This window comes from Mobula birostris, chromosome 6 (assembly GCF_030028105.1).
Source record: "Mobula birostris isolate sMobBir1 chromosome 6, sMobBir1.hap1, whole genome shotgun sequence".
Lineage (NCBI taxonomy): Eukaryota > Metazoa > Chordata > Chondrichthyes > Myliobatiformes > Myliobatidae > Mobula > Mobula birostris.
Window position 1 is genome coordinate 130,112,036 of NC_092375.1, and position 18,397 is coordinate 130,130,432.

Here is an 18,397-nt window from a genome sequence, read left to right on the forward strand (position 1 = left end):
AAAACCTATCATCCCCCACTTTAATGACTTGGTCTCCACAGTCGTCTGTGGCAATGAATTTCACAACTGATTCAACAGAACAATCTGTTTAATTCTAAAGACTGAAGTCTGCCAATGGTGCAAACACGAAAATGGGTTAACCTTGTCCTTGCCATGACTAAATCTTGCTGGAGGACATGGTCTCTGTGGAATCCAAAAGTTCCATACAGCTTTGTCAAATACTGGCAAGAAATTGATACCGCTCAGATCATAAAGGATGATCAGTGTACTTCAGGGACTGACCATTGATAAGACACTCTATTGAGTCCATGCATGAAAACTGAGTTACAATAGAAAGCAAAATTATCTGACACTTTGACACATAATTGCATCAAAACATGTTGTCCAAAGCCTCTCAAACCAAGAAAATTGGTTTTGATGATTATTTTTGAACTGCTCGCCATTTACAGTGTGGGTGTCCTACTTGCCCCAAACATCCTTTCTATTCCACTAGGTCCATTTGTCACCGGTCTCCATTCCTTTCAGCCTTCAAGTTGCTGACAATCCTCAGCACATTTATGACCCCACTCCCTTCTCAAATGTTTCAATACTTCCTGACAGTCATTCTCTTTCAGGCTTTGTAAGTTTCAGCTCTTACAAAACATCAGTGCTCATACATCTTCGCACATCTTGCTCAACAGCAGCAGCCTCCATTTCCCCCAAAAGATCCAGTTGCAAATTCTCATTCTCAAATACTTTTATCTCCTTAAAAAAGTTCAAAAACAAATTGCAGATACTGAAAATCTAAAGTAAAAACAGAACATGCTTAAAACATTTATCACATCAGGCTACATCTTTGTAAAGAAAAGCAGAGTTAACATTTCAAATCAAAAGACCCTTGGCCACCGTGTCCCATTTAAACTACTTAATTTCTATTTTCCCCTTTAATCAGACCTACAAATATCCACTCTTCAATCTCTTGTATTTTTGAGCAAGCCACACTTTTGTGACACCATTAGTTCCTTCCCTTCAGTCTTTTCATTCTTTTCTGATAACTATAACTTCAGTTATGGTGCTACCCTCATGCTCTCTTCAGTGCCTGCCTATCTTTCATATAACATGAAGATTGCAACTGTGCACATTTAATGTGCTCTAAATTACACAGAAGTTTAATATAGGTTTCATTGTTTTCCCAAAAAAAATCCAATTCTGTCTCAAGAGCAGAAGCCCCTCTATCTTACATGGCTAATTCTAATATTTTTTGTCAGAAGAACATCCAAGTTCCCTTTACCTCGCTGTTCAACCACCCTAAACTAAATATGCCCAAGGATATCACCACCTTCAGCACAGGGAGAGCAGAAATTCTAAAATTAAAGAGAATACAAAAGTGCTTGTAAATACTGTATGATATAGTCGCATCATTTTGCAGATACTCTACCTTCATGATTAAACATGGTGGTAGACATGGCAACACATGAACTTCGCTGTGTACAATGGACTGAGCTTTGTGTTCAATCAAGAACGTATTTTCAAATTTTAAGAATTCAGTACTCTTACACCACAGAGGCATGCTTACAGGCAGGTTGAAAAAGGGAACACAAAGCTGGATATCACTGCCTGACTAGTGAACTGGCAATAAAACTCATTCTTCCATTTCAGTTACTTCACCTTGAGATAAAGGCATGGCTGGCATCTCACTCCCTTATCAGCCAAAATACAAAGGAGTGGGTAAATAAAATGAGACATCTGGATTGCAATTTTCATACTCCAAGGGTTCAATAGAAGGATGAAAAAATGTGAATAGATTGCAAAGCAATTTCTTAAAAACTGATTCTAACAGCCTGGAAGAAGCAAAGGGAGATCATAATCACAATCTCCCGTAACAGGTTAAAGTTCAAGAAACAAGAAGCATCTTATCAAGAAAAAAAATTACTCAAAGACACACAGAATACACTCTTCAAAGCCTGAGAGAGAAAGCGTTAAGAGAGTCCGAAAATTCAAAGTTCAATGATCAAACAGTGTAATGGTTAGCCCGACGCTATTACAGCTCTGGCGCAAAGAGTTCGGACTTCATTTCCAGCTCCGTCTGTAAGGAGTTCAAACTTTCTACCCCTGAACCATATGGGTTTACTCCAGGTGCTCCAGTTTCCTCCCACCTTCCAAAGAAGTAGCAGTTAGTACGTTAGTTGGTCATTGCAAATTGACCTTGATTTGGCTAGAGTTAAATAGGTGGGTTGCTGGGTAATGCAACACATTGGGCCAGAAGAGCCTGTTCTGCTCTTCATCTCTAAATAAATACTACCCTGAGATTCATTTTCTTGTGGGCATTCACAAAAGATACAAAGAAACATAAATAGAATCAACGAAGGGTTACACACAATCAATGTGCAAAAGATGACAAATTGTGCAATTACAGTAGAAAAAGAAAAAAATAATAAATTAGTAAATAACATTGAAAACGAGTTGTAGAATAATACCGAATAAAAAGCAAAATACTGTACGTGGTTGCCGTGGACACAGCTGAGCACATCACAGAGACCAGCCTTCCCTCTATGAACTCTGTCTCTACTTCTCACTGCCTCAGTAAAGCAGTGAGCAGAATCAAAGACCCCATCCACCCCAAGCATTCTTTCTTCTCTCCTCTGCCATTAGTCAGGAAATACAAATGGTTGAAAGCACGTACTACATGGCTGAAGGACATCTCCCACCCCCTCCTTCGTACAAGATGGACTCTTGACATTACATTCCACCTCATTACGATCTTGAACCGTATTGTCCACCTGCAGTGCACTTTCTCTGTAGCTGATGCACTTTCTTCCCTGCATTGTTATAGATTTACATTAAACTACCTCAATACATTGTGTAATGATTAGATATATACATTTAAACTGTACACAAGACAAACTTTCCACTGTACCTTGGTATGTGATACTTGTAAGCCAACCACAATGCATGCAAACTGAAGTAAAAGACATGAATGCTAGGAATATTCATAGGACGATACAGCACACAAGCAGGCCCATCTGGCCCACTGTCTGTCTAGCCTTGACCAGTTAAAATGAAGACTATTTCAGTCTGAGAACCCACATAAAAAAAAGGACCATGAAATGAGTGCACATTTGGCCCTGCACAAGCAGCACAAGGACTAGAACTCCTCACAAGCCAGCAGCACACCCATCAGTCACCACCTGTCCCATCACTGGAAAAGTCCGTGGTTCCCACAATGGCCTCATTAGCCACCCCAATGCCCTCAAAACTGGAGAGGTCAGTCATTCTTGATCCCAGGGAAACACCATGGGAAAAAAACTGAAAAGCATATAGGCAAAGTACTACTTACCAAAAATATGTCTTTTATATTAGTTAGCTACAGCATAACAAGCCCTTCCAGCCCAACAAGTATATGCCACCCAATTACATCCATGTAGCCAATTAAACTACTAACCTGTATAGCTTTGGAATGTGGGAGGAAACCAGAGCACCTTTTTGGGTGTCCATTCAATGTGAAATTGAAAGAGCTGGTATTTCATTTCTTGTTTTGCATGGAAAGATGATGTGAAAAAGGATTTCAGTATTAGCAGTCGAGAAGAACATCAACATGATAAAGATGTGTTTAAAATGCTGGGAATAACAGGGCTTGAAAATTATGAAAATTGATCTTTTAAATGTGGAGTCCGGTTGGGATTATGTTTGATATCAAGACTAATGTGGGATCTTTCACCCCAGCCTGAAGTACAAACAGAGATTGCTTTAAAGGTTCATCCAAGGACAGCAACTCCAACAGACCTGTGATCTTATTGGGATAGGGGCTGATCGACCACACAGTACTGACTGACATAGCAATCAGTATTACTACGTCAGCGAAGGCCACATGCTGAAGTCTCAGGAGCGAAACTGATGTTTCAAGTCTCACAAATCCACTTGGCAAATCCCAATTTGTCTTTCTCCAATGCTGTATTAGTGGGCGCATATCACCAGTTGTAATGTTACTTCCAAAAGTAGGCTTTTTTTGTTAGGACATTTTTTTTTACAATAAAACCAATATTTTCACAAGTTTGAATCTAGAATTTATTTAAAAGCCAAATACTGGTTTCACTATCAGTCGCAAATTGAGATAGCATGGATCAAAACAAAGGAAATGATTCACCAATTGTAAAAGACGGAGAGGAATTGGGGTGTGAAATCAGTTTGATCAGGAAGATCAGATGAGAAAAGCAGTACACACAAATTGCTGGAGGAACTCAGCGGGCCAGGCAGCATCGATGGAAGCTAAAGTACAGTCAACATTTCAGGTTGAGAACCTTCCACAGTGCTGGAGAAAAAAAGATGAAGAGTAGAATTAAAAAGGTGGGAGAAGGAACGAGAGAAGCACAAGGTGATACTGGGAGGTGGAGGGATAAAGCAAAGAGCAGGGAAGTTGCAGTGTAGGATATCTAGGTCATGAAACCTTTTGCTTCATGATCATTTTATTCAGAGTTGATAGAACAAAAGAAAGTTAACAGACAGCTATAGAGGTCTATTAAGCAAAGAGAGAGGCAAAGAAACTAAGGGCACCTAGTATAGAACCACAGAAATAAGGAAAATTCCATTCAAATTTATAGATAAAAATTAACCAATTAGAAAGCTATTATTCAAATATGGCAGTACAAAATTAACCAATAAGAAATCATTGATACAAATAATGCAGAACAAAGAAGCTTCCAGAACTTTCCAGAAAAACTTTGTAAAATCACTAGAAGCATGTTAAACTGTTACATGCATTAAGTACTTAAAGCATAAGGAGATAATTAATTGATAAAATGCAAAGAAATATCAATTAAACAGTCTAATCTAAGAATTAAACAGTCAGATCCAATAATCCCCTCTTTGGTTCTAAATCACACATTTAGAATCACTACATCTGAAATTTCAGAGGCAGAAAAATTTGAGGTGTTTACATTAAGTATAAAATATTCAAAAACTTAAGTCATGAAATTCAAAGGGTATTTAGTCTTCAAAGTATTCATAGGATTATGTCTTGATTAGGCAGATTAGTAGGCATACTTACGCAAGTTTGAACTATTCTATTAATGGTCCCCTTTAAACAAGTAAAAACAATGTAAATTATGATAAGACAAGGTATGAATAATGTGACTTGTAATATTGAGTAACCCGGGCTTCAGAAGCTTAAACGAATCCAGTCGAAGAAATCCTATCCATCAAATTAATATATTTTAGCTGCTCCTTTACAAGTATGATCGGCAAAATCAGTTAGGTCTTCAGATTTTTTAGGTATACAAGTTCAACACGAATGCACGATTCTCCCCCCACCACTACCCCCCCCCAACTGCTGAGAGAAGATCTAATGCCATTCAATTTTGAAGAACCATCTTATGCATAGTGACTATTTCTGTTGTTACTTTTCCCAAGGCTTCAGTAGTTCTATTGCTTATTCTTTCTAAGGCTGCAGCAACACTTAATCTCTAATACTTTTTGCAATACCATACAAAGGGAATAAAATTGTTGCAAAGCTAGCTCCTGAACGGTCTCATTTACTTCTAGACTCAGGAAGTAAAGGTTAAGTCTGTGAACATGTCTGAAGGCAGGGAAAAAACATACCCTAAATAACATGATCCTAACCAATTACAGAACATGGAAGAGAAGTGTAGGCTCCATTTCTTTACATAAAGTACATATTGTTCCATGAACTTAGACCATTTCTTATTAGTTGACAGAAATTTCTTGAATTGTAATATTTTTCTGATTGTCAATGAAAATTCCAGAGTCATTTCCCCATTTAGAACAACGTAGAGTATTTTTGCATAAACTATGCCCTACTGGAGTGGTGCCTTCTGAACTCAAGTAAAAGGTAACTTTTATAGTAAACACATGAAAATATTTAATAGCTTTGTCATGAACATTAGATGTAGATATATCCCAGGATAAGACATGAATAGGGTCAGATATGATATTCCCAAAATTATGCTGATTATATTTACATAAATGATCCAATTTAAGATGGTATGTGGGGGGTATGATCATCACACACTTATGTGTCCCTTGAGAATAATGCATCATAGGGATAATGTCAAAATCACCATTGCTGGAATGTTAATAAAGGGAGTGCATGCTTGTTCTGGATCTGCAAGAATGCCTAGCATTGGCAAATATTTTGAAGTGTATGGTAAATATTGACATACCCAACAGCTAGCGTTGCAAACAGCATCAGCAATTTCACGTGATACTTGCAAATATACATTATGAGTCATCTCAACTGACACATTTTGCGTAGGGAAAATTGGCAAAATATAACAACTAATATTATAGTAAACTTCATAATGTCCAGTAGTCATCCACTTGCTTGAAGGCTTCTGGCTGGTTAGTGATTTGCTCACTGCAGCCCAGCAATTTAGGGACTGTGGCCAATAAGTTTCTAGCATGTTAACCAGAGTACTGGTTATCCTCGTCACAACCACTTTGGCTTGCATGCAATGGTTGGCGCGTATCCACTTAATTTTACCTTCTACTTTCATACCGAGTTGGTGTTTAACAGCATTTGATAAAGACCTTCCCATCAAGCTCCTAATGGTTCCTTATGCAGTTTCTTAATCAGGACACACTCAACAGGAATCAGGGTGTGTCTTCCTTCTACTGGATCACTCCAAGCAACAGAAACCTGTTGAGAAGCAGACTAGATAGCCTGGGCCAATTTCACACAATACTTAATGAAACTGTCTGCCATAATGTGTATAATCAGCCTTTCTGAGATAGAGTGCTTCCAGCAATGACATAAAACATCCTCTACCATGTCAAGTGGACTTGGTTTTCTTGTTTGGAATTGCTATGACGCTACACAAGACTATAGGAAGAACTGCAGGCCATGGTACACCTTCCTCATGATATTTAGTCAGTCGTTGGTTGATGGTTCCATTCATTCAAATGTTCATCAGTCAACATAATTCCTGACAAATCCAGTGAAATGTGTCCTTTGCTCAGAGTCAATGGGACATGGGCATCTCCATCTAAGAATATAGTCCTTCATTACAGTTTTTGCTGTGTGCGCCAGTGGCTTTCCTTGCTAGAACAGCTTCCACCCATCTTGAAAACTTGTCCACTATAACTAGTACGTCTGAGTATCCTTGACACTTTGCTAAAGAAATGTAGTCCACATGTAAATTCAAAAAATGGACCAAGAGGGGCAGGAGCACTTAGTTGTGGTAGCTTTTCCACTGCTTCAGGATTCACTTTCTGGCATATCATGCATCTTTCAAGCATTTGCTGAGCTTGTATCCTGAACTTTGGATTCCACTATCATTGGAAGAATCTGTTGATTATCTTTTCCACTTTAACGTATTTGCTGCGCTAGATAAAGAAGCAACATAGTTGGAGCTACCAGTCTATGACTATTGCCATATCTCTGTATTGCATCACCACTTACTTTGCCATCAATCTTTATCCAGAACCACTTTTCTTGGTTAGAACATGGAGCTTGAATGTCGAATATCTGCTATGTTCACCTGTCATACAGAGTGCAACTTCATTTCCAGAATTCCAATTGCTGGGTTCACTGCACGTTTTTGACACTTACTTTATTTTTCATTTCTTCCCGTACTGTCTTTATTTCAATTTCATCTGCAAATGCATTTCCTCGGCTTTCCATTATGGACATTTGGGTGTGGCTTTTACATTTTAATACAATAACTTCTGACAGTTGTATGACCTCCTTAAGTTGTTATACTAGTTGGCCATTCTCAATTGGGGTTTTAACAATGTAAGAAGTCCTCTTTGTCTCCACAAGTTTCCAAAGTCTTGTACAACTCCAAAAGCATATCAAGAATCACTGCGGATATTAGCAGATCTTCCTTCTGCCAACTTACAGGCGTCAATCAAGGTTTTCAGTTAGTTCTGCCTGTTGCACAAGAGGTACCAGGAGCCATGCTTACTGGTGACAGCACTTCACTTCTAGAAATAACCATTGGAATTCTTCTCTCAATTGTTGAGGAACCATTAGTGTACAGAATCAGATCTTTGGCAGAGTAATAACCAGCGGGACACTGTCAGTCTCCATGTTCTGAAGTTAAGATTACCATTATGTGTTTTTCATTAACATACAGGATAAATGGTTTACCTATATGATGGATTCATAATGCAGATGCGGTACACAATGTCGCTTTTAAAGTCTGAAACGCTTTCAGTTTCTCTTCAGTAAGAGTCACATGGTCATCTGAGCACTTACTACTGTATAGCAAGTTGTTGAGTGCTTGAGCAAATTCAGCATATGAATCGACCCATGCTCTGTTGTCGTTGCACAAACCCAGAAATGACCAGATTTGAACAGTTCTCAGAGGCTTTGCTGATGTAACGGCTTTTGTATGATGCTCAGTGACTTCCAGCTTACCTTGGGAAATTATCTGCCCAAAGTAAAATGACTTCCTCTTGTAGCAATTGTGCCCCATCTAGATTTCCTTTGTGACCTTTGGAGAATAAGATAATCCAGCAAATAAAGCACATTATGTTCATGTTGGCTTGCAGCTTTGGATGCAAACAGGACTTCATCCACATATTGCATGACAGTCAAATGAATGGCTGGCAAATCCATCAGGTGTTGTCCCACTACCATGTGATAGACAGTGGGACTGCTGTGAAGCCCTTGTGGAAGCCTCACCCACTGGTATTGTTGACCGTCGATTGTAAAAGCCAAGCACAGATAACATTCAGGCGCCAATGGTACTGACAAGAATCCAATGGCCACATCAATAACTATAAATCACTAGTATGATGGCTTCAGGGCATTGAAAATAGTTGATGAGTCTGCCACTATCTTGCCAATACATTGATTAACAAGTGTTTTATCTATGTGTCTTCACTCCCTTGGTCTTGATTGGAGAAGCTGTGACAAAGCTGGCAGACTTATTGTTCCAAATTCATTTGAGTCACCAAAGGCCATTGTCGGGTCCATGTCATATCCATCCTCTAATTCTACTGATTTCAGATGGTGTCACTGTTTCAGGAGACCATACAACGTAGGCTCTAATTCCTCGGAATTTGGATAGTGTCACTGTCTCTGGGGAATGTTTGATGTGAGCTGAAATTCCTTGGGGAGAGCTTCAGAAGTAGTTGTTTCCCAGAGCAGATCATCAGCTGTAGTGTCACTCGCAAGACCATCCACTTGAAGTCGCAGCTGCACTTTTCGATTGTTTTAATTTGCTTCTGGGCTCTGGACAATGCACTTCAATTGAATTACCATGTTGCCCTTTCACTTGTTCGGTTAATGCAAAGATTTGCTCTTTGGACTTTTTACATCATGATGTTTTTATAGTTCATCGTAAATTTTGCGTTTCTTTCAATTAGTCCCGACAACCCTTTCAATTACTCACACACGCAATCAAACCGACCATGTGGTCTTATTTATAAATAAGTCATAGGCATTTTCTGAATCTTACCCATACTATCACAATATTGTCTAGGAGCCACATTTCATTAGATTCAACACTGATGATCTATTCCATCCGGATTCTCTAATTAACCTCATCAAACTAGAATGCTTCATTCAACTAGAAGTTATTGATATGGGCATTAGGCTCTGATCATTACCACTGGCACCCGAAAGTCAACTAGAAACTCTGTTGTCTGTTCCCATGCAAGTGGAAACTGTTGGTGTAACCACCCCCACCCCCCCACCAGGCTCCCTAACTCGGCTTGTTAGCTAACTCTGCTAACAGCCATGGAACTCGGCAGTGAGAAGGCCACCTTTCATAAGCAATACACGTCTAGGGTCGGAATGATTTGGGGTTCAGCCAAACAAGAACATTGTGATGTTCCAATTAAAGAAACCTCGATTTGAGCTAATTCTGTGTAAGTACTGCCTATACACAATTATCAGTCAGCACAAAATAATTGATCATACACCCCATAAAATTATAGAGAAGGTATATTTACAAATTTCACCTTAATGGAACAGTTAGCAGGAAAAAGAAAATTTAAGAAAATAAAAAGGGCCCATTTCAATTAAGCCAGTCCAAACGTGCACAAAGTTGGAGCTTATCTTAAAGTTGTTCTTTCTACTCACACGCTGGACCCACAGTTTGCATCAAAGGAGGACAGGAAATTGGGTCACTGTCAGGCGAGGGAAGGGGAAAGGGCAGGCAGAGCAGGGTTCCCCTGTGGCCATTCCCCTCAACAATAAGTATATCGCATTGGATACTGTTGGGGGGGGATGACTTACCTGGGACTAGCTGCAGTAGCTGGATCTCTGGCACTGGGTCTGGGTCTGGCTCTGCAGTGCAGAAGGGAGGGGGGAAAAGAGGAGAGCGGTAGTGATAGGGGACTCGATAGTTAGAGGTGCAGATAGAAGGTTCTGTGGTCGTGACAGAGAATCCAGGATGGTTTGTTGCCTCCCAGGTGCCAGGGTCAAGGATGTCTCTGATCGATTGCATGACATTCTGAAGTGGGAGAGTGATCAGCCAGATGTCATGGTGCACATCGGTACCAATGACATAGCAAGGAAGAGTGAGGAGGTCCTGGAGAGTGAGTATAGAGGGCTTGGTAGGAAGTTGAAAAACAGGACCTCAAGGGTGGTAATCTCAGGATTGCTACCTGTGCTACGTGCCAGTGAGGGTAGGAATAAGATGCTCTGGAGGATGAACAAGTGGCTGAGGAACTGGTGTAGGGAGCAGGGTTTCAGATTTCAGGATCATTGGGACCTCCTCTGGGGCAGGTGGGACCTGTACAAGAGAGACGGGTTACACTTGAACTACAGTGGGACCAATATCCTTTCAGGGAGGTTTGTTAATGCTATTGGGGGGAGGGGGGGCTTTAAACTAGATTTGCAGGGGGATGGGAACCACAGTACCAGAGCTGACAGTGTGGCTGGGGTGAAAATAAATGATGTTAAAAGTTCAAGCAAATCCACTAATAGAAAGGTTGGGAGCGGTGGTAAAAATCTTCTGAGGTGTATATATTTCAATGCTAGGAGTATTGCGGGGAAGGCGGATGAGTTGAGGGCATGGATTGACACGTGGAATTATGACGTTGTAGCAATTAGTGAAACTTGGCTACAGGAGGGGCAGGACTGGCAGCTTAATATTCCAGCGTTCCGATGTTTCAGATGTGATCAAGGCAGAGGAATGAAAGGTGGGGGAATAGCATTGCTTGTTAGGGAAAATATTACAGCAGTGCTCAGGCAGGACAGATTAGAGGGCTTGTCTACTGAGTCCTTGTGGGTGGAGCTGAGAAACAGGAAAGGTATGGCCACATTAGTGGGATTGTATTACAGACCACCCAATAGTCAAAGAGAATTGGAAGTGCAAATCTGCAGAGAGACAGCAGGCAACTGCAGGAAACATAAAGTTGTGGTGGTAGGGGATTTTAATTTTCCATATATTGATTGGGTCTCCCATACTGTTAGGGGTCTAGATGGTTTAGAGTTTGTAAAATGTGTTCAGGAAAGTTTTCTAAATTAATATACAGAGGGACCAACTAGAGGGGATGCAATATTGGATCTCCTGTTAGGAAATGAGTTAGGACAAGTGACAGAAGTCTGTGCAGGGGAGCACTTTGGTTCCAGTGATCATAACACCATTAGTTTCAACTTGATCATGGACAAGGATAGATCTGGTCCTAGGGTTGAGGTTCTTAACTGGAAGAAGGCCAAATTTGAAAAAATAACAAAGGATCTAAAAAGCGTGGATTGGGACATGTTGTTCTCTGGCATGGATGTGATCGGTAGATGGGAAGCCTTCAAAGGAGAAATTTTGAGAGTGCAGAATTTGTATATTCCTGTCAGGATTAAAGGCAAGGTGAATAGGAATAAGGAACCTTGGTTCTCAAGGGATATTGCAACTCTGATAAAGAAGAAGAGGGAGTTGTATGACGTGAATAGGAAGCAGGGAGTAAATAAGGTGCTTGAGGAGTATAAGAAGTGCAAGAAAATACTTAAGAAAGAAATCAGGAGGGCTAAAAGAAGACATGAGGTTGCCTTGGCTGTCAAAGTGAAGGATAATCCAAAGAGCTTTTACAGATATATTAAGAGCAAAAGGATTGTAAAGGGATAAAATTGGTCCTCTTGAAGATCAGAGTGGTCAGCTATGTGCGGAACCAAAGGAAATGGGGGAGATCTTAAATAGGTTTTTTGCATCTGTGTTTACTAAGGAAACTGGCATGAAGTCTATGGAATTAAAGGAAACAAGTAGTGAGATCATGAAAACTGTACAGATCGAAAAGGAGGAGGTCCTTGCTGTCTTGAGGAAAATTAAAGTGGATAAATCCCCGGGACCTGACAGGGTGTTCCCTCGGACCTTGAAGGAGACTAGTGTTGAAATTGCAGGGGCCCTGGCTGAAATATATAAAATGTCGCTGTCTACAGATGAGGTGCCGGAGGATTGGAGAGTGGTTCATGTTGTTCCATTGTTTAAAAAAGGCTCGAAAAGTAATCCGGGAAATTATAGGCCAGTAAGTTTAACGTCGGTAGTAGGTAAGTTATTGGAGGGAGTACTAAGAGACAGAATCTACAAGCATTTGGATAGACTGGGACTTATTAGGGAGAGTCAACATGGCTTTGTGCGTGGTAGGTCATGTTTGACCAATCTATTGGAGTTTTTCGAAGAGTTTACCAGGAAAATAGATGAAGGGAAGGCAGTGGATATTGTCTACATGGACTTCAGTAAGGCCTTTGACAAGGTCCCGCATGGGAGGTTAGTTAGGAAAATTCAGTCACTAGGTATATATGGAGAGGTGGTAAATTGGATTGGACATTGGCTCGATGGAAGAAGCCAGAGAGTGGTGGTAGAGAATTGCTTCTCTGAGTGGAGGCCTGTGACTAGTGGTGTGCCACAGGGATCAGTGCTGGGTCCATTGTTATTTGTCATCTATATCAATGATCTGGATGATAATGTGGTAAATTGGATCAGCAAGTTTGCTGATGATACAAAGATTGGAGGTGTAGTAGACAGTGAGGAAGGTTTTCAGAGCCTGCAGAGGGACTTGGACCAGCTGGAAAAATGGGCTGAAAAATGGGCTAAAAAATGGCAGATGGAGTTTAATACTGACAAGTGTGAGGTATTGCACATTGGAAGGACAAACCAAGGTAGAACATACAGGGTTAATAATAAGGCACTGAGGAGTGCAGTGGAACAGCAGGATCTGGGAATACAGATACAAAATTCCCTAAAAGTGGCATCACAGGTAGATAGGGTCGTAAAGAGAGCTTTTGGTACATTGGCCTTTATTAATCAAAGTACTGGGTATAAGAGCTGGAATGTTATGATGAGGTTGTATAAGGCATTGGTGAGGCCGAATCTGGAGTATCATGTTCAGTTTTGGTCACCAAATTACAGGAAGGATATAAATAAGATTGAAAGAGTGCAGAGAAGGTTTACAAGGATGTTGCCAGGACTTGAGAAACTCAGTTACAGAGAAAGGTTGAATAGGTTGGGACTTTATTCCCTGGAGCGTAGAAGAATGAGGGGAGATTTGATAGAGGTATATAAAATTATGATGGGTATAGATAGAGTGAATGCAAGCAGGCTTTTTCCACTGAGGCAAGGGGAGAAAAAAACCAGAGGACATGGGTTTAGGGTGAGGGGGGAGAAGTTTTAAAGGGAACATTAGGGGGGCTTCTTCACACAGAGAGTGGTGGGAGTATGGAATGAGCTGCCAGACGAGGTGGTAAATGCGGGTTCTTTTTTAACATTTAAGAATAAATTGGACAGATACATGGATGGGAGGTGTATGGAGGGATATGGTCTGTGTGCAGGTCAGTGGGACTAGGCAGAAAATGGTTCGGCACAGCCAAGAAGGGACAAAGGGCCTGTTTCTGTGCTGTAGTTTCTATGGTTTCAAAGCACTCACCATATTCTGATCCTCACTTGAGATCTATTTCAAACCAACAGGGTCTCTCTCGGGAGTTTTGGTCCTTCCTCCTTGGAGCCATTCATGTGCTTTGTACAATAGGACACTCCTTCCCACAGCACGTTCAGTTATCTTTCCTCCTACCCTCTCCACAGCTCCGGCCAAAAAGACCACGAACACCACCAGTGTCCATCACAAAAACGCTCTCCACCCAGCCCTCGAGTATCTTCTCCTAATTCAACGATCCTGATTAGCTTACGCAACATTCCTAAATTGAACATCACAGCCCCTTGTCCTTAGCTGAGACCCAAACATTCCACCAGCATGATACACTGCTTTTACAGAAAGCTACTAAATGGAATACCCTACAGCGCTAGCAGTAAAAATCTTAACCAGAGCATTACATTGGTTTCATGACAGTGGCCATTGTTTTGATTCTATCCTAATTCATACGTACTTTTATTGCTTTGGCCGATCTTGAAATATTAATAGTTTGCAACTGAAATCTCAATTGGGTGCCCTGCAACCCGAATTTAATACCACCCCCACACTCTGCTAACTTGCACAAATTTACGTTTTCTCACACACTCTACTGGCTTGCACAAAATTATCTTTTTATCCGTGCTCCACTGCGTGTATGAATTTAATTTAACTTTTACGCTCTACCAGCTTGCGTACTTAATCCACACTCTGTTGGCTTACATATGGCTCTGCCAGTTTGTGTTTCTTTTTTTACAGATCTGTTTTTAAAATAGTAGTGTAGCAGTTCCTCACTCCTTACTCCCATTTGATGATGTAGGTGCCAGAACTAGTTTTCTCTCAGACAAACTGGAACACAGGAGGAAGTGCTTACTCCTTTTGTTTAAGCAGCAAAAATTCCACTTTCTCTGATTGTTCCAAGTCCTAAACTTAAATATCTCGCTGACTATGCAACTTGCTGGATTCTGACGTTTAAATCCAAGGTTCTTTCAGAAGTCAGGAAAGCGGCGCAGAACTTGATGCTTCAAGATCATTTTATTAAGAGTTGATAGAACAAATGAAAGTTGAACAGACAGTGATAGAAGTCCACCAAGCAAAGAGAGACAAAGGAAGTAAGTTGATAGCAGGCACAGAACAGCTACTTTTATACCAGAGAGACAGGGAAAATTCCATTCAAATTTATATATACAAGAATTAACCAATCAGAAAGCTACTATTCAAATACTGAGTTACCAAGTTAACCATTGAGAAAGTACTTATTCAAATAATGCAGAACAAAGCTTCTAGAGCGTTCCAAAATTATACTTTGTCTAGGTACTAGAGCAGGAGTGGGCAACCTACAGCCGGTGGGCCAGATCCGGCCCGCGTAGGTATTTTGACCGGCCCGCGAGCAAATATTGGGATACTATGCTAATCCGGCCCAAGAGCAATTTTTACTTATTCTGAGTGTTTCATGTGACCACACTGATGGACATGCATGGCGTCTTGTTACGCTGGCCCCAGGTTCTGTTTTGGTCCAAACCAAACACTGGTATATACGAATGACGGGAAGGCAGACTACCTTATTAATATGTATTAGATACTCTCCGTGCACGCGCAGGTTTTCAGATGGGATAGTTCAAATTTGTAAACAGAAACAGCATCATTGTGTTTTAACAAGAAATCCACGCTAAATATCCAGATATTTACATGTGCTACGATATTTGTTGAATAACTCGCGTTTCAAAATAAAATTGATGGAAAAAAATTCCAGTGGCAATGAATGCAAAACGCAGGAAGGTAGACACTGAGTGCCGAAATTTCCAAGACACTTGGACAATAGATTACTTCTTCATCGAGCAAGCTGGGAAACCAGTTTGTCTCATTTGCCTAGAAAATGTTGCTGTGAAGAAGGTGGCAAATATCAGATGACATTACGAGACCCACCATAGTGGAAATTTTAACAAGTTTACTGGGCAAGCAAGGAAAGATGAAGTTGAGCGAATGAAGGCTAGTTTCGGAAAACAAACACCATTTTTTGCCAAGAAAAGCAGTGAAAATGAAGGAAATACTCACGCCAGCTATGAAGTCTCAAAATGTATTGCAGAAAAGATGAAGCCTTTTACAGATGGAGAGTTTGTCAAAGAATGTTTACTGGCAGTGGTGGATATGGTTTGTCCTAAAAAGAAATCTTTATGGTCCAAGAATTGAGAAAAGAGTTTTCATCTCGTTTTGCTGATTTTCGCTTGCATGCAAATGAGTTCAAGCTGTTTGCTACACCATTTGATGTGGAAGTGGACACTGCATCAGAAATTTTTCAAATGGAATTAATTGAGATGCAGGGTGACGACACAGTGAGATCGAAATTTCATTCTGAAGATGTGTCAATGCTTGACTTCTATAGAAAATATATTCATCCAAGTGGGAAGTACCCTAACTTAGTGGACCATGCAAAAAAGATGGCATCATTGTTCGGCGGCACTTATCTGTGTGAGCAATTATTTTCAAAAATGAAGCACACCGAGAACCATTTGAGAACAAGACTGACTGATGCCCATCTGGATAACATCTTGCTCTTGGCATCACCAAGTCTGACACCCAACATTGAGAAGCTTTCAAGCAACAAACAGCATCAAGTTTCACATTGATTTATCGACGGTTTGCATTAAAAAAACTTATTATACTTAATTTACCACCATTCAATGCATCATGTTCATATGTTTTTATGTTTAAAGATTCTTTGTGTTCTTTTAATAGATTCGAAAGATATCTTGATTAAAATAAATTGCAACTAAACTGAGTCCTTTGATTACTAATTGGCATTCTTGGTTAAGCACAAATGATTTTCTAGCATGCTTTTCTTTCATTTGAGGCAAAACATAACTAGATGTATTTAAATGGATAATTCCCATATTTCAAGTTTTTTTTATGGCATTTATCTGGCCCACCGTCCGCTCATTAATACGCAATCCAGCCCACAGAGGCAACAAGGTTGCCGACCCCTGTACTAGAGGCTTATTAAACTGTTGTATGCAGATCAAAACTACTTAAAATACAAGCAGGTAATTAATTGTTAAACTGCAAAGAAAATATTAATTAAACAGTCTAATCTAAGGATTAAACAGTCAGATCCAACAGTCAGTAATTCAACACCAGCTAGAATGTTAACTGATTTAAGCAATAAAACAGAACAGAACCACTAAAAGTTGAATGTATTATCAAAGAAAAATTACCAAAACTACAAGAAAAGTTAGTAGGGCCTGGACATTTAGAAGTTGAAACACTGAAATACATACTGTATTTTGAGGATGTTTCTTTTCTAAGAACAAGAGAAAAAATAGATAAATGTAGACATTGAGTATGCACTACACAGTGCTGAGTGAGTCACTGGAAATTTAGAACCATGCCCAGAGTCTTTCTCAGGGTGGTTTCTGAATCCTACAGGGTTTGGCAAAGAAAAGCCAGATAATTCCTCAGGAAGAGTAAAAGAAAGCTAAAGGTAAAATACCAGTAAAAGTATAGCTGCAAACTTCCACCTGTCAGAAAAATATAGTAACACTGAACAGAAACAGGCCACTTGATTAAATTTATTTTTATTTTACATTTAAAATCATACTCAAACTTCCACCTGTCAGAAAAATATAGTAACACTGAACAGAAACAGGCCATTTGATTAAATTTACTTTCATTTTACATTTAAAAATCATACTCAATCAAATTCATTATGGTAATATATTTGCGTTTGAACTTCTAGACCTGCAAGATCTATAAAGATGCAACATTAGAGACAAAATAATTTGAGAAACTGGACTGCAGGGTGAATTTAAATAGCATATTGATTAAGATGCAAATTACATCAAATTAGTATTCTATGTTCAACTGTCTGACAGACTATATCTGCAAGTCACATTGAATTTTGTGCTTTATTTTATTTAATCAATGTATTTTCCCCATTTAAGAACAGTAAAACTTCACAAAATTATGGTTGTTTTCTTTAATAATCAAATCTGTTTTGGCTCAACTTCAATGACAGAACATTTGTGTGCAGAATTCAATATTCATAGGAGTACTTCAATTGATTCACTGCCCAACAAAGCAAAAAATTATCCAAAGAGCATTCTAAAGGAAGGTTACAATTATCCCTCCTCTTCACTTTTAACTCTGAGCTGTGACAAAGAAAAAAAATAAGAAAATTAAGCATCTCTCCCACTTAAAAAGCGTTCACACAAAAAATGCTCAAGAAGATAAAAACAATTTTCTTTGAATTTCTATTAATCAAAGCAACTATGACAGTAAAACCCACAATAGCAATTAGGCAATTCTAAGAGACACATCATTAATAAAATTATGGACATAAACAATCGATAATCCAGAGATCAATAATATTATTTCTTAATACTTGAATAGAGAGTCCAACTAAAGAGATAACTCATCAACGGTGAAGTGGAACTATGTAACACAGAAAGGAGAGAACCTAGATAAGCCACAGGATTTTCCATATATAATGCAAAACCTGACTGCCTTGTATGATTTTGATACATGAACCATAAAATCAAGACAGAAGGGCCAGACCCAGAGCCAGTGATGATCTGAGTGAGTATTACAGCAAATCAGAGATAGGACGGACTTTTTTTAT

At 39.6% G+C, this 18,397-nt stretch overlaps 1 protein-coding gene across 9 annotated transcripts in view; it reads right to left on the bottom strand.

Annotated features, from left to right (window-relative positions):
- Positions 1-18,397, bottom strand: part of LOC140199358 (partitioning defective 3 homolog B-like) — a 1,206,993-nt gene that overhangs the window by 1,153,948 nt on the left and 34,648 nt on the right. Inside the window, exon 1 of one of the 9 annotated variants that reach the window (XM_072261294.1) lies at positions 1,418-1,439. The exons of 7 other annotated variants lie outside the window; for them this stretch is intronic. In XM_072261294.1, coding sequence (XP_072117395.1) covers positions 1,418-1,423 — 6 coding nt within the window. In that variant the 5' untranslated portion in view covers positions 1,424-1,439. Of the gene's footprint in view, positions 1-467; positions 541-1,417; positions 1,440-18,397 lie in introns of those variants that run through there. One more of the 9 variants, XM_072261293.1, reaches the window with a different exon arrangement.